Raw genomic sequence first — 15693 nt, 5'->3', positions numbered from 1 at the left:
AATAGTGATATATATGTCACTGGAATATATATTTTCTGATATATACACACATATATACATATATATGTAATAATACTTATTATTTCATCAAGAAAATTTGGAAAGTGTAAAAATTATTTTTTTGAAGGATGAAATAATCATCCTGGCAGAAGTAATCACTATTAAGATTTTTGTCATATTTTCTTTCAGTCATTACTACAGAGTTCATCTCATGAGGGATATTTGTGTGGAAAGCAAGAGATTCCAGAGAGACATGCTACTGGTCCTGAAGGTCTAGAGACCTTCTTCTCCCCCTTCTTCTTTCTGGTCCAGAGTGAGATGGCTTGAAAGAGCGTGAGCCTGAATTGGTGTGGGGGACCTCTTTCCTCTTCGAAAGTCTGCTAGGTGGGCAAGGGTCAAATCAGTGCTGGATTTTTATTTTTTTTTAAGATTTTATTTTTTTATTTGGCAGAGAGAGACACAGTGAGTAAGGGAACACAAGCAGGGGGAGTGGGAGAGGAAGAAGCAGGCTTCCCGCTGAGCAGGGAGCCCTATGTGGGGCTCAATCCCAGGACCCTGGTACCATGACCTGAGCCGAAGGCAGATGCTTAACGACTGAGCCACCCAGGTGCCCTAGTGCTGGATTTTTAAACTAAATACAAGTATTACTAGGAAGAAGAGGAAGACACATTAGAAGACTGATGGAGAGAGAGAGGCAAGGAGTTGGACGTGGCCATGAGTGGTCAGGAAAAGACGTTGTGTGTGGTATGACTGAAGAAAATTCTGGTGACTGTCCAAGCCAACCCCTTGCCTGTCCATCCTCACCAGGGCTCCTTGGATTGGGCAGCAGAGCGGGGTGGAAATGACATGGTCTGGAAATGACATATCTGGGTTTGAGCTGTGGTTGTTTTCTTTTCTACAAAGTGAACGATCACTTGGTCAGAATTATCTGCAAGTGCTATTCCAGATCTTAAATCACATCTTTATATTTTTCACCATGAAAGGCTATGGCTTCATCTTTAATAATATTAGGAGAGACAACACTTTAAGCCATGTAGTTTAGAGTCAGTGAGTTTGACTACAGGTTTTTATAGGGAGTAGGGGTGCACTGGAATGTCCAGGGGGTGGGGAGCAGATAGAACTGATCAGGAGGAGTGAAGATGAGGCGAGGAAAGGTTTTTTTTTTTTTTTAAGATTTTATTCATTTATTTGACAGAGAGAGAGAAAGAGAGCACAAGCAGGGGAAGCAGCAGAGGGAGAGGGAGAGCAGGTTCCCCACTGAGCAGGGAGCCCAATGTGGAGCTCCATCCCAGGACCCTGCGATCATGACCTGAGCTGAAGGCAGACGCTTAACCGACTGAGCCACCCAGGCGCCCTGAGATGAGGAAAGGTTTGAGGACATATTTCATCCATGTTAATTTTTTCTAGGTTGATTCTGTAGAGCGTTCTGGAAGGAGGCTCTTCTTACCACCATATTCCTAGTGCCTGGCAAAAGTAAGCCCTCAGTAGATACTTTGAAAGGAATGAATGAATGGGGCAGGCTGGAGTGGAGGAGAGGAAAGGCAGCAATCTAGACAAAAAAAAGAGTAGAGGTTGCTTCTCTTAGGCCCCTTGTACCAAGACACTGAGTTAGGAAGAAAGTGCAAAGCCTGTGAACTGCCCTATGCCACCCACATCACAGGGACCTGCTGCTCACAAGGTGCCCTCCCTCCTCATCACCTCCCCATGGCAATCATTCCAAAACAATGTGGAGGCTCTTTAAAGTGTGCCTTCCACTAAGCACCGTTCCCTAGTCCTGATTCAGAGCCTGCCTAAGGAACATTCTTTAAGACACCAGGACACTGCCCAATCGAACATCTAGTTGTCTTGAAACCAGCTGAGTAGGGTCAAGCATTCCCAAGGACAGACAGTCTGTCCTTCCCAAGAGAGGGGACGACCATTCCCTCCACTTTGGTGTCTTCCTGGTTTACCTGGGAAAACCTCTGATGATGACTATGGAACCTACTGGAAAGTCTCCTCTCTGAGGCAGACCACACTGGCTTCGACAGCAAGTTTGTTTCGGTGCCGCTGGGCTCTGCTGCTAAGAAAGCAGCGCCCACAGCCATCTGGGGTGCTCCTAGCCTCCCTGCAGTGCAGCTTCGCCACTTGAGTTGGTGTCTCATGGAATTTGCAGTGCTTCGAGTGCAGTTATTTTAACTTCATACAGAATCTTTAAAAGGGATAAAAACACCATAGCACTTGAAATCCTGATCCAGGACCAAGAGAGGTTAGGCAGGGAGTTTTAGTTTATTCCTCGATAACGGTGTTTCCTGCATACCAGGCTCTAAGCACTTTGCATAGATGAACTCATTTGATCTTATGACAACCTTAGGAGCTAGGTACTCCTAAGCACTTCCTTATCTCCTGTCCCTGCTTTTACAGATTATTGTTATCACTCCCATTTTACACAATCGAAATTTGAGGCACAGTGAAGCTAAGTGACCTCCTGGTATCCCACAGCTGCTCAGGCTTTGGACCTCGGCAGTCTGGTGGCAGAGGTCACCCTCAGCCACTACCCTGCACTGCCTCTTTACATGTATGTCATCGTGAAGGCTGAAATGAAGACATCTGCCTGCCTGACTGGGGACACGCAGGCACCCTGAGTTTGGGGACTGCTATATGCATTTTTTGTACCCCCCAATGTTGAGCAACCAGCAGGTGCTCTGCAACACGTATAGATTGATGACAGTTTTCCCCAAATATTTTTATACATGCATGCCAACAGTCCTGTCTCTACCGGGCCTTAGTCACAGTGACACATATGAAATCATTACCAAAAAGGCTCATGGATGTTAACAGAAACTAATACCTAATGTTTAGAGATTTCTGTCATCATTGGCCATAAACTATTTTTAATGCATTTTCACCCTGATTTCAAAAGTAATACACAGTCAGCAGAAAAATTCAAACCTTGTTGAAATATATAAACTATTCAAACATTAAAGTTAAACACGTATAACATTGGGACAGTAATTCAGAATAAAGTAATAAATAGAGGGTCCCAGGATTTGACTGGCATTGTAAGGACAGAAATGTAAGGAATTCTCCCTTTTCTGAAAGCTAGCTTGAAGGGGAGGGGGTATACATAGTAACTTTTAAGTTGTCTATAAATCTCTCTTTAGAAGTTAGGTCTCCTGAGATAGATGTATAAGAAAGTGAGATAAGTTTGTTGCTTCCTTGGGGACTAACTGAATCTGTATAAATGCTCAGGTAGGTCCATTGAGGCAGCTTCGATGTTAGGCCAGAGTGGAAACCAGTTGGATCTGAAGGTATATGTCTCATTCCAACTATTTGCATTTGGAGACTAAGAGTGAGGCTAGGGCCCTGTCTTCAGGATCTTCTCCTTCTTCCCCAGTCATATTTGCGCCTCAGACGATGTCCTGTGGAAGGATCCAAGCAGCTCAATCAAAGCTTTCTGTCCCTGCTATAACTGATGTGGTGGGCAGGGCATGAGACATCTCATTAAAGACCCCAGGAAACTTCTGCCTTTACCTTATCAGCTGGGGAGCAGCTTAAATGCAGGGTGCACCTCCACATTCTCATCTGTCAACAGGGGCAGTGCTATACCCTCTTTTGTAAGGTCACCAGGAGACTATAATGAGGTCAAGAATCTGAAAGAGCTTTGTAAACTCTTCCACCGGTATACACAATTTAGAGGGTCAGATGATAACTCCTCACTGATTCAGTGTTTGCCTTTGGTTGGGAAGAGTTGGTCTGAGGTAGAGGAAAGTACACTTTAAAGCCTAAAATCTTAAAAAGGAAACTAATGGCTCAAACAAATGTCAGATTTATTTATAGGTGGTAAACAATGGAAAATTAACTTGATGTACTGAGCAGTCAGAGGGACATTTGGGTTTCAAATCCTCCCTACCCATCTCTCCTTGAAAGAAAGAAAGGAAAGGAGAAAGGAAAGAAGGGAGGAAGGAAGGAAGGAAGGAAGGAAGGAAGGAAGGAAGGAAGGAAGGAAGGAAGGAAGGAAGGAAGGAGGGAAGGAAAGGAAGGAAGGAAGGAAGGAAAAAGGAAGGAAGGAAGGAAAGAAAGGAAGGAAGGAAGGGAGGAAAGAAGGAAGGAAGGAAGGAAGGAAGGAAGGAGGGAAGGAAGAAAGGAAGGAAGGAAGGAAGGAAGGGAGGAAAGAAAGAAGGAAGGAAAGGAAGGAAGGAAGGAAGGAAGTACATCTTGCAGAACAGCATAATAACTTGGGGACAAAGGCACTCAGTGAGAAAATATTTGTTTGTCTAATTCCTCTTGCCAGACTGAGCTCTTCCAGGTTGGAACTGGATCTTATTCATCTTTGTGTGGCACTTCCTAGAGACTATTTAGGATGAGTCATATGGCATTGCATTTTTGTAGATCAAAAATAGTCTAATATTGGCAATGCCATATGAGTCAACCTAAGTGTTAGATAGAGATGCAAGAGACCTAAGGGTCATATTCACTCAGTCAACTTTAACCTGTTCCCTCATAACACCTTCCCACCTCTAGCACCTGATCAGAGAGGTTAAACTTTCCTTTCACTGTCTGACCATTAAGATTCATGCTGCTCTCTTTGAAGACTGACTTTGGTGTTCCCTTGAGCTTGAAAATGTCTGGATGCTAAACACATGTTATACCAGTGTCCCCTTTTTATAAGAGGCTTCCTTAAGACCCAAATTTCAATTCCCATTTCATTTAATGGACCTAACAGGCTCTAGTCAAATAAAATAGATGTTCTTCATTAGGGTGTTGTATAGATTTTTTTTCTTTCTCCCTTTGCTCCCCATCTCTCCCCTCTTTCCTTCTGTTTTCTCTTCCCCTTCTTTTCTCCCTTTCTCCGTCTCTCCCTTCATTAACCCTTCCACCCATCCTTTTCCCTTCCCTTCCATCCATCCATCCTTCCTTCCTTCTGGGTCAGGTAGTCCTTTAGACTGGAGAGAAGATACACTTGAGTGAACCAATGGGAATAGCAAGGCTTATGTCATGAGTTCCCAGAGAGGACACGTGGATCTTACATCCTTCCTTCAGTCCTTGATTATGCTGAACATCAGACAAAAGCTCTGTTGAATGGGATTTATGTGAATTAAGCACCTCTCAAGTTGAGGTCATGACTTCTATTTCTCCTTCCATATATTTGTTTCTGTTTTTTATTATTTTCTAAACAATGATGTTTGGTAGTGTTTGGCTCTGTGATAAAATGGCATAACATGTATACCATACACAGCTATTTCTGTATCACATTACAGGATTGATATGTAGCACAGCAAAGCAAATGTTTTTTATTATAACGACTTTTTACAGAAGACTTGAAGGGTCTAATGATTTGTGTGTAATACATCTGGCCATCAGTGCCCCTTACTGCAAATCCAAACAGCAGTTGAGACAAGGTTTGGTGAGAGGAAGCATTATGACCCTGTGGACACACTAGAATGTAGACTCCAAAGGCAAGTATTTTTGTCTGCCTTGTTCCCTGCTGCATCCTGGGGCTTAGAACAGAGCTGACAGTGAGGTATTGTGAGGGAACACATTAAAGTTGACAGAATGACACTGGGATCTCCTGCATCTTTGTCTTAACACTAATGAGACACATATTAGGCACTTGAAAAATAGTCTTGAATGGATGAATAGCCATTGCAGTTCAACTACTGAATTGATGTTATAATCCCATAACTATTCAGCTCACTAGTCACATATCCCCTCCAGGTCTCTGTTTTCTCATTTCTAAAATGGGGATTATTGTGCCTATCTGGCAGGATTGTTGAGAGGATTAAATAAAAATCCATGTAAAGCAAATTGACTGACATAATAGTAGGCACTTAATAAATGTTAGTACCTTTTCTTCCCATGCCCTCTAGCCTCCTTCAAAATACATGTGTGTGTGTGTGTGTGTGTGTGTGTATGTGTTTAGGGGGCAAGAGAGGCTAGGAGAAATAAGTTATTTGGTTCATGTTTTTCAAGACTTCCCAACCTCAGCACTATGCCATTTTAAGCTGGATATTTCTTTGTTGTGGAGGCTGTTCTGTGTATTGTAGGGTGTTTAGGATCATTGCTGCCCTCTACCCACCAGATATCAGTTACAGCCCTGAGTTCTGACAACCAAATTGTCTCTAGATATTGATGAATGTTCCCCAGGAGACAAAATTGTCTACCGTGAAGAACTATGACTATAGCTATAAGTCACCCATTGAATGAGTATTTCATTTACAAACAAATTGTTCATGTACTGTGTAGACATTGCTGGTGGTTATAGTATATGTTTAAATGTATATAAAGTCAGGGCTTACACAGAAAAAGAAAAACAGCACGTATCAAATTAAGCTATATAGTCAAACCATAATTATCCATGAAGTGAGTAATGATGTAGATAATAAAAAAATTATTTCAGTCACACAGTTTCCCTGCATTAGATTGTTTTCCTAATTATTGTTGGATTAGGCTAATCATATTAATAGCAATCAGTTTTCTGAACCCACATTGACTGATGAGAGGGAGATATGGCACATGTACATGGGGAGAAATCATTTGGGTTTCTTAAGTTTCCACGGACTACCCAAGAAGTGGGTGTTTGAACCACAGGTTATCAAACTGCATTGTCCATTAGTAAGCTTAAAAAGTAATAGCAACATTCATACTTACAGGTGAATTAAAGACTTTAGTCCCCGGAAAGTATGTCTTGAAATGGACTTGATGTTGTTGTTTTCTATGAATCTGCAATAGGTTATAATATTTGTTGTCAGACAGCTGTAGGAACCTGAGAGCACTTGTCCTGAATTATCATGTCAAAAAAAAAAAAAAGTTTCTTTACTTACAAATACTCTAGATGTGGAAGACCAATAAAAGCATCATCACTGATCACATCAAAGGAGTTCGATGTGAATAATCTGCCCAGAAAAAGTACACAATGAAAATGGTTAACCTGACAGACTGTCAATCTTTGCTGCTGTTATCTCTTAGAGAAACAAGTGAAATTTGTGTATGAAAAAGTGTCTGAACATCTGCCTTTTACAGTGTTATTTATTTAGGTAATTTTTGCAGCTTCCCCGCCCCCCCATTATCCCCTCATCAAATATTCATTGAGAGAGGCTTTATGCCCCACTTCTCACAGTGGTGGATGTCACATGCCTTGGGTAACATTTTGAGATAAAACTGGACAAGTATAACAGTCAAAGCAGTCAAAGCAACATTTTGCACATTATCACAACAAAGACACTAACAGTCTTTCCCTCTTGCTCTAGAAACTTCTGGAACATTCTCATCAGCTCAAATAATGGTGCCTCAGGGTGGGAAGCCCGGAAACTCTGGAAAAGCAGCTCCATTAAAGCCTAGTCATGCTTTGATATCTCAAAGTAGATAAGCCATTGACACTGGCTCAATGAACATCAACTAACCTTCTTAGAAAATAGAACAGGGTGAAGATGGGAAACAATGAAACTTAGGAACGGTATTAGACCCATTTCATTACTAACTAGTTGAAAAGAACAGTTTCACTTGGACACATTTATTTGCAATTTCAAAATCCACAAGAATTTTGTTTTGAAATTACTGATGAAAAAGAACATCAACCATCAGTCCCAACATCCTATTGAACAATTTGGAAGAGTTGCCAGTTTCTGAACAGGAGATTTAAAAGAGGTGGTTGTAGGCCAAATAATACAAATACAAATTATTTATTTTTTTTTTAGAGTGAGTATTAATTTATGAAATTCATTAAAGTGTTGACGCAAGCTAAAAATAAGGTTTTAAATGTACTGATGACAAATTTATATTGGGTTCAAGTGATGTTCAGTCTACATATTACGGTTCTTGTGTGGGGAACCTCTTATTCCACTTATAACTATTATCCAAAATGTGACCATGGTCACAGACCAGACCAGATGCTTGACATAATTTGACAGCTCATATTTCACACATACCATTTAACTGCACTATGTAAAGTCCAATATTCTGTTAGTAGTCTTTTGACTTACTTTTGAAGTCTAGGGATTAAAAATAATTGCCACTAACTAGCTTGCTGACTTCACCTCTCTGTGCCTGTTAACTAAACAGATTAAAACTAAGAGACCTCACTTTTTGAGCGTTTATGAATAACTTATCTGACAACCAGGATTGCTTTATTTTTATTTTTTTTAAGATTTTATTTATTTATTTGAGAGAGAGAGAATGAGAGACAGAGAGCACGAGAGGGAAGAGGGCAGAGGGAGAAGCAGACCCCCTGCTGAGCAGGGAGCCCGATGTGGGACTCGATCCCAGGACTCCAGGATCATGACCTGAGCCGAAGGCAGTCGCTTAACCAACTGAGCCACCCAGGCGCCCCCGGGATTGCTTTAGAATAGTCAGAGGAAGGAAAGCAGTGGGTTAGAGATGAATTGAGCATGATCGATAGTCTTTGAAGGTAAAAGATGGGTACATGGAAGTGAATTTTACTATTATCTCTACTTTTATGTATGCTTGACATTTTCCATAAAAATGGGGGAAAACATGAATTAGACAAATAAAACTAGATGATCTGTTCCATTTCTTCTTAAGCTATCAATCCTGGAGTGATGTTGGATTCTCTGTCCCTCCTCCATCACACTCAAATCATTCACTAGGCTCTGAAAAGTCACCACTATTGAATAATGATACATATTAGATGCTTGTAATTATTAAAACGAATTCAAAGGTTTATGATTTCAGTCTAACTTTGGCAATTGTTTCTTTTTACTTCCTGGTTCTAGAAAGCAACAAGATTGCTCAGCTTTACTCCCAAAGTAAGCTAACATCCAAAGCCTTCTTTAGGTTCCAGATTTTTGTTTCATTCCATATAGGCAGTATCAAGGATGGAGAGAATAGAATAAGGCAAAATAGATACAGAGAAATACCTCCCATGCTCACTGGTTTATAAACTGCCTCAGGTTGGACCAGCCACTTCAAAGCTGTACACTCCAAGTCGCCAGAAGAAGTAGCTTTCAGCACTAGTTCCCCTCATGTTGAAAGCAGATGCAAAACAGAGCGGGAAATGGATATTAGTGGGCAGAACTTGCCCACACATGTCAGGGAAATAAAACAGAGAATTTCTACTAGAATTTGTATCTGCTTGTTCATTGCTTATCCCTAGCACCTATAACACTGCCTATCCCATAGTGGACACTGAATAAATATTTGTTAAACAAAAGGAATTCACTTTACATTAAATTCTTGTCAATACTACTTTACTAGATTGATTGTTCCTTATAGCAGGGACTTACCCTATTTGCTTTTGTGTCCCCAGCCCTGAGCATAGTTCCTGGTTAAATAATGCTTATTGAACTAGATTTCAAGGATCAAAATCTCTGGCTAAATCTGAAACTACATGCAAAAATATGAATGAACCAGAACACAATAGAGTATATCCTATGCGATTTCACTTATATAAAGTAAAAAAAAAAAAAAATACAGCAAAACTCATCTATACTGGCAGAAATCAACATAGTGGTTACCCTTGGAGGTGGGTAGTCACTGGAAGGGAGCACAAGGGGAGCCTTTGGGGTGAGGATAGTGCTGAGTTTCTCGACTTGGGAATGACCTGAGAAGCTTTAAAAATACTGATACCTGGTTTTACCCTGAGGGGTTCAAGTTAAAGTCTACGTTTGGGGTGTGGCCTGGGCATGGGGATGTTCAAAAGCTCCCCAGGTGACTCTTATATGCAGCCGGGGCTTTCCTTCCAGGTCAGTTACACTATTCCCCTCCCCCTTTTACCTGTGGCTGCTTCCCTAGAGAGCAGTCTGCTCTCCTTGTAGCAAGTCTGGTTGGAGCAGTGGCTCTGGACATGGAGGTGCTGTGGACTGTCCTGTCCCCATAACTACATGTGGTAAGAGTCTGCAATAATAAGACTCAGATTTGACAACCATCCTCACAATTGCAGCATCCTGGAAGGGTCGGTGGGGACTAATGTGCCGTATGAATGGACTTGTTACTCTGAGCCACAAATCAGAGATCTGGATCCCATAGCCTTGCCAAGCAGCCATCCTGTGGATTTGTGTGGAGATAGTGTAGAATTTGCCCTTCCACCCTGGTCCTGTGGGAACCTGTGAGGTCTCTGCCATTTCCTCTATTCTCAGGGAAGGAAAACACCAGGCATTTCCTCGTCGAGTTTTGGTGGAGGGATGTGTGATGAGCTATCTGTACCTCACCCCCAAAGGAGACGCACTTATATCCCTTAGTCAGCACCCTCACGAATTCAGTAGAAAAGGGACTATAGGAGGAATGGGGAGGACTTTTTTCCCCCTCTGCAACCAAGGGAGTATATGTTTCCTTACAAGAAGGAGACTTAGGAAGATTGTACAAACCAACTGCTAATTCCAGGCAGGCAACAGCTCATTGTTTAAAGGATGGTTGTTGCCTTCATAATAGCCTATATTTCATAGACTCCTGCTGGATTATATTCTTTGGTCTTTGGAAAAACTCTGTGAAACTGGTAAGGGAGGTGTTAATATCTGTTTGATGGGAGGAAACTGAGGCTCAGAGGGCTGTTAAAAGCTTTGCTCAAGGGGCGCCTGGGTGGCTCAGTCGGTTAAGCGTCTGCCTTCGGCTCTTTGTCAAGGTCCTGAGGCCCGAGACTCCTCCTCCAGTGCCCTATTGGCACAGCTGGTAGCAGTTTAGTAAGGGGTCACGTAATGACTTAATATCTCCATTCTGGCAGACAATCATGACAACACTGCTCAGCTCATAAGGATTTAAGAAATCTGATTAAATAATAATCCCTTTTTAAAGGGAATTAATTAACCAATTTAAGTAGACTCAAAGTGACATTAAGATCATTTAAACCTGTGTTTTTCTTCAAGTAAAGACTAAAGTTTTGGAATGCACTTCAGTGTATTCTGCTTATGAATACAATATGCTCATTGTTGAAATTCTGCAAAACACAGAAAAGTTTAAAGGAAAAAATAAAGATTGCATAATCATACTATCCAAAGATATTGATATGCGTATACATGATACATACATGAGATATACACATATATATTAATAAAATTGGGATAATGATGTTATGTTTTTCTGCCCTTTTCATGTGCTTATTTTATCATGAACAATTTCTCATGTCAATAAATTTTCAATAGTATAATTTTAACAGATGAGTACGTTTTGTGTTATAGATGTAATTTAATTTTTTTTTTTTAAGATTTTATTTATTTATTTGAGACAGAGAGAATGAGAGACAGAGAGCATGAGAGGGAGGAGGGTCAGGGGGAGAAGCAGACTCCCTGCTGAGCAGGGAGCCCGATGCGGGACTCGATCCCGGGACTCCAGGATCATGACCTGAGCCGAAGGCAGTCGCTGAACCAACTGAGCCACCCAGGCGCCCCAATGTAATTTAATTTTTTATTGTTGATTCCAATTTTTATTATTATAAACACTATCATAACCATCCTCATATACAAATATTTTGCCTATTTTACCACATCAACATTTATAATTATAATTTTTGTTTCTTTTTCTATGAAATCATGTCCTTTGACAATTTTATTGCTTTCTGAGCCCTTTTATATATTAAGAACATTACTTATTCTTTTCTTTATTTGATGCTAAGAGTTTTTCCCTATTGATTATGATTTTTTTCATTCATGATTTTTAACATATAGAAGATTCACATTTTTAACAGAATATATCAGCTTCTATTGTATATTTTCTTTGCTTTTATTCTTAAAACATTTTTTCCTACATAAAGATCAATGAAATATTACCTACATCTACTCCCTTAAAAATTCTTTTTTTTTTAACATGTGACTCCTTGATCCACCTGGGACTTACTTTTATGTATAATGTGAGGTGAGACACTGCCTTGATTCTTTCCTAAATACTCAAATTTACTCAAAACCTTTTGTTGAATAATTGATGCTTTCCCCATTTATGAGTGTTGCTTCCTTCAAATGTCTGCTATTTTATTGGGTTTTTCCAAGAATCAAATGTTGGATTTATTTATTATTCCTAGTGCTTCCTAATTTATTATTTTATCTGATTGCTATTTATTTTCTCTTAATTTCCTTAGAATATTGAGTTTAGTGCTCAATTCATATATTTTTATTCTTTTTGATTTAGAAGGAAAGTATTTAGAAATATGACTTTACTTCTGAGTAAGGCATCCAGTAAATTTTGAAGGTAATAATCTTTTAAAATTGCATATTTGATTTCCACAAGTATTTAGAATAATACTCTTAAAATTCCCCGTCAATGATAGGATTTTTAAAAAAGCCCTCATGATTTTATTGTTAATATAGCACTGGGAACAGAGGATGACATCCCTGAAAGATATCTGCTCACCTCGAGCTCTAGCTCCTCCTTCTGGTGTCTACATCCAACTACCTAGGTTGATGGGTCACATCTCTTCACAATCAGTAAATTAACACCAAGGCTGTAAAGTTGTTATGGGGTTCCTGGTTGAACTGAAAAGCTAGCACCAGAGCATTTAATTCAAAAGGAGCAAAAAAGTGGGCATTAAGGTTAGTGTGGAGCTCGGAGTCCTGAGGGAAACCGAGGTGGCAACAGAGAAGCAAAGAAATGAGCAGATCAGAGAATGCAAATCTAGCTAGAGGGGAAGAAAGTGAAGTTTTAGGCTGCCCAATGTCCAGCCAAGAAGGTGGAGATGGGGGTCCACAAGAGCAAAAGGACTGGGCAAGCCCAGGTGTCGATGCCGAGGCTGATGGGCTGCTGAAGTGGTTTCCTGCCCTGGTTCCTCATTTTTCCAGGTTCCAGGGAAGGAGCACAGTGAAGAGGCAATCAGAAAGGCTGGGTCTTAATTCCTGTGAATTGGTGATAAATCCCCCGTGTGGCTTTAAGACTTCTCTCTATGTTGTCAAATGAGGGGGCTATGTCGTTTCTAGCTTGAAATATGTAGAAGTCTATGCTTGCAGCGTTGTGGGCTTCATTCTTGGAAGAGTATGCATGGGCTCTGCATGGGAAGCAGGGAGTGGTGTGGAGGCAGGTCTGCAGAGAGCTGAATGGCCGTGTAACCCTGCTGAGAAAATCTCCCCTTGTCTCAAACCGGATTGCTCATCTGGTCATGTGCCAGGGCCCCCTGGCTCTACTGATAATTCTCAAACTCCCTCCAGGCACTTGTGACATCTCCATTATCATCAGAATTGTCATTGACCCATGAGTGGCCTGCATGGTGCCTTCTAGCCCAGAACAGATTCTCCTGGCTATGGAGGGGAGATGATTTGGGCGGGGGTGGGGGTGGGGGGAGGGGGGTCTCCCATATAATCTCCCCTCAGTGAGGACTACTCCCGATGAAGAAGAAAAGAGTGAGCAGCCAGCACTTGGTTGTCACTTGGAGATGGCAATGATCAGATATAGAATGGAGAATCTGGTTTCTAAGCTTGTGACTGCCACTCATTATGTACATGATACATAAAGTAGGTGAATCTGTTTCATCATCTGTCAAGATAGGAATTATAATATCAAAAAGACTTCCTGGAAGATTCTAAGAATTACATGAGATGACGTATGTGCGCATGTCTCCTCTGCTTCTGCCAAAGAATATCTAAGCAAAGAGCATAGACATAAAACATCAGAGCTGGAAGAGCCTTTAGATGTAGTGAAGAACCTTAGTTTTACTGCTAGGGAGACTGAGAGCTAGTGAGATTGTCGGCTGTCCCAGACAACTGTTATGGGTATTGTCCAGGGAAAGAGGCAGCCATGGGTAGTGTGAGTAAACACAGAAACGCACAAAACCAGGCACATCTGTGATGTGTATTTGCATATATAGGTAAGAGAGAGATGAAGCCACACAGGCCACAGTCTGCTGGAGGAGTTGGGGCATAGCTGGAGGGACTTGACAAGTTGTTTAGAGCTTGCTGTGCTGAAATGATTCAGCCCCTTCAGATACTAATATTCTCCTTTATCCAAAAGAATAGGGCTGGTTGAATGATAATTAATAATAGGCTGATGATTCACTTTAGTTAAATACGCACATTCTAAGGGCATGTGCCATGTGAATAATTTAATTTGAATATTTAAAAATACGCTTTTAAGGCAGGAAAGCATTAAAATGGGAAGCATCGTACATGAGCACCTTATGTCACAGTATTTTGTTTTTTGGGATTTTTTGGGTCTCTCATCCTTGAAAAACATTTTCAATGAAATTCAGCTGATCCTTAAGTAAACCACCACCTCTTAATCCGAGTTGATGGGAAATAACCCTACTTTAGCTTCACATAAATCTGGTGGGTGGTGAGGGGCACTCCAGAGAGATACGTAGTTCAATTCCTCTTTTTACAGGTGAGGAAACTGAGGTCTGCAGAAGTTAAGGGATTTACCCAAGGTCATATACATCTTTTATCAGCAGCAGGGCCAGGATTAGAATGTAGGTTTCAGGGATCCCCTTGGGAATATTCTTTTTTTTTTTTTTTAAGATTTTATTTATTTATTTGAGAGAGAGAGACACGGCGAGAGAGGGAACACAAGCAGGGGGAGTGGGAGAGGGAGAAGCAGGCTTCCCACGGAGCAGGGAGCCCGACGCGGGGCTCGATCCCAGGACCCTGGGACCATGACCTGAGCTGAAGGCAGATGCTTAATGACTGAGCCACCCAGGCACTCCTCTTAGGAATATTCTTGGCATGCCTACTAGCAAATATCAAAGCACGGATCTACCTCTTTGCTTTTATAGTCTGTTATCTCTTATCCCAGGACAGTCAAATTTTCCTTTCTAGGAGTTGGCATAACTAGTCAACAGCCTACCCTCCTGATGTTGTTTATAAATTCAGCCTATATCACCCTGGTCCTGAAGCACCAAGGAGAAGGGACTTAACATTTTATGGAAAGCCTATTCTGTGCCAAGCCTCATCTTCAGCAGCTTGCCATCTAGGAACTCATTTTAATCTTAAAATGAACACTATAATTTAGGTTTTATATTCTCCTCTTAAAATATGAAGGAAACCGAGGTGAGAGAGGCAAAATAATTTGAAGCTTGTCACTGGCAAAGCTGGGATTCTGTGCTCAGACTGGTGACGGTCATAGGTGAGGCCATGCTTTCTCTTTTTAGTCCCATCAGATCTGCCCAGTGTCTGCTGCAAGTCTAGAACAGCCTTGCCTGGTAATTCCCAGAGTCTATTCCCTGGAATACAAGGCCTTCTTAGGGTCGAGAGGTTTTACATGAATAGAAAAATAGATAAGTCTGGAGAAAGTGGGTAAGTAAAGATCATTAGAGTTCTTAATTACACTACTCTTTCTATCCTTAAATAAATTGAGACTCTTCAAAAGGGAATGAAATACGCAGTTTCCCAATTTTATTGATCATGGGACCCTTTTATCATTAAGCCTTATGTAAAATGAATATTCCATGAATCATACCCAGGGAAATGCTGGATTAGCCATTTGAGAAATGGCTGTGAGGGAACCTGCTCCAGACAAAAATAGCGAGAGTGTAAATGTAAGCTCAGGGGAGTTTTTCCTGTTGAATATGCTGCAAGGGGTAATCTACTTCCTCAGAAAGATGGAGAATTCACTGAGAGGTCCCCAAGGCAGCTGTGTGTGCCAAGCTGCTTGACCAGGTGGACAGTGTGGGAGGGAGGCATGCTCCCAGATATCACACTCAATGAATCCACACGAACAAAATTGTCTGAGTTAACTCCTTATATGGAGATAGATGGTTTAGTGTATCCTTTAAGATGGAATTCTTTGTACCTGCCTAACCACTGCTAGCAAGCCTTTCTAGAACAAGGTGAGTATAAATAATTAAGCTAATAA

At 41.1% G+C, this 15693-nt stretch overlaps 1 protein-coding gene across 1 annotated transcript in view; it reads right to left on the bottom strand.

Annotated features, from left to right (window-relative positions):
- The window catches only part of LGI1 (leucine rich glioma inactivated 1), a 37409-nt gene that overhangs the window by 12038 nt on the left and 9678 nt on the right, over nt 1-15693 (bottom strand). Inside the window, exons 3-4 of the mRNA XM_045878452.1 lie at nt 6801-6872; nt 6628-6699 (exon numbers count right to left, since the gene is read on the bottom strand). Coding sequence (XP_045734408.1) covers nt 6628-6699; nt 6801-6872 — 144 coding nt within the window. The remainder of the gene's footprint in view (nt 1-6627; nt 6700-6800; nt 6873-15693) is intronic.

The sequence above is a fragment of the Mirounga angustirostris genome, unplaced genomic scaffold (genome assembly GCF_029215605.1).
Source record: "Mirounga angustirostris isolate CCGP_5_RB_7025 unplaced genomic scaffold, mMirAng1.0.hap1 SCAF_6, whole genome shotgun sequence".
Classification (NCBI taxonomy): Eukaryota; Metazoa; Chordata; class Mammalia; order Carnivora; family Phocidae; genus Mirounga; species Mirounga angustirostris.
This window is presented reverse-complemented; position numbering and strand designations above follow the sequence as displayed.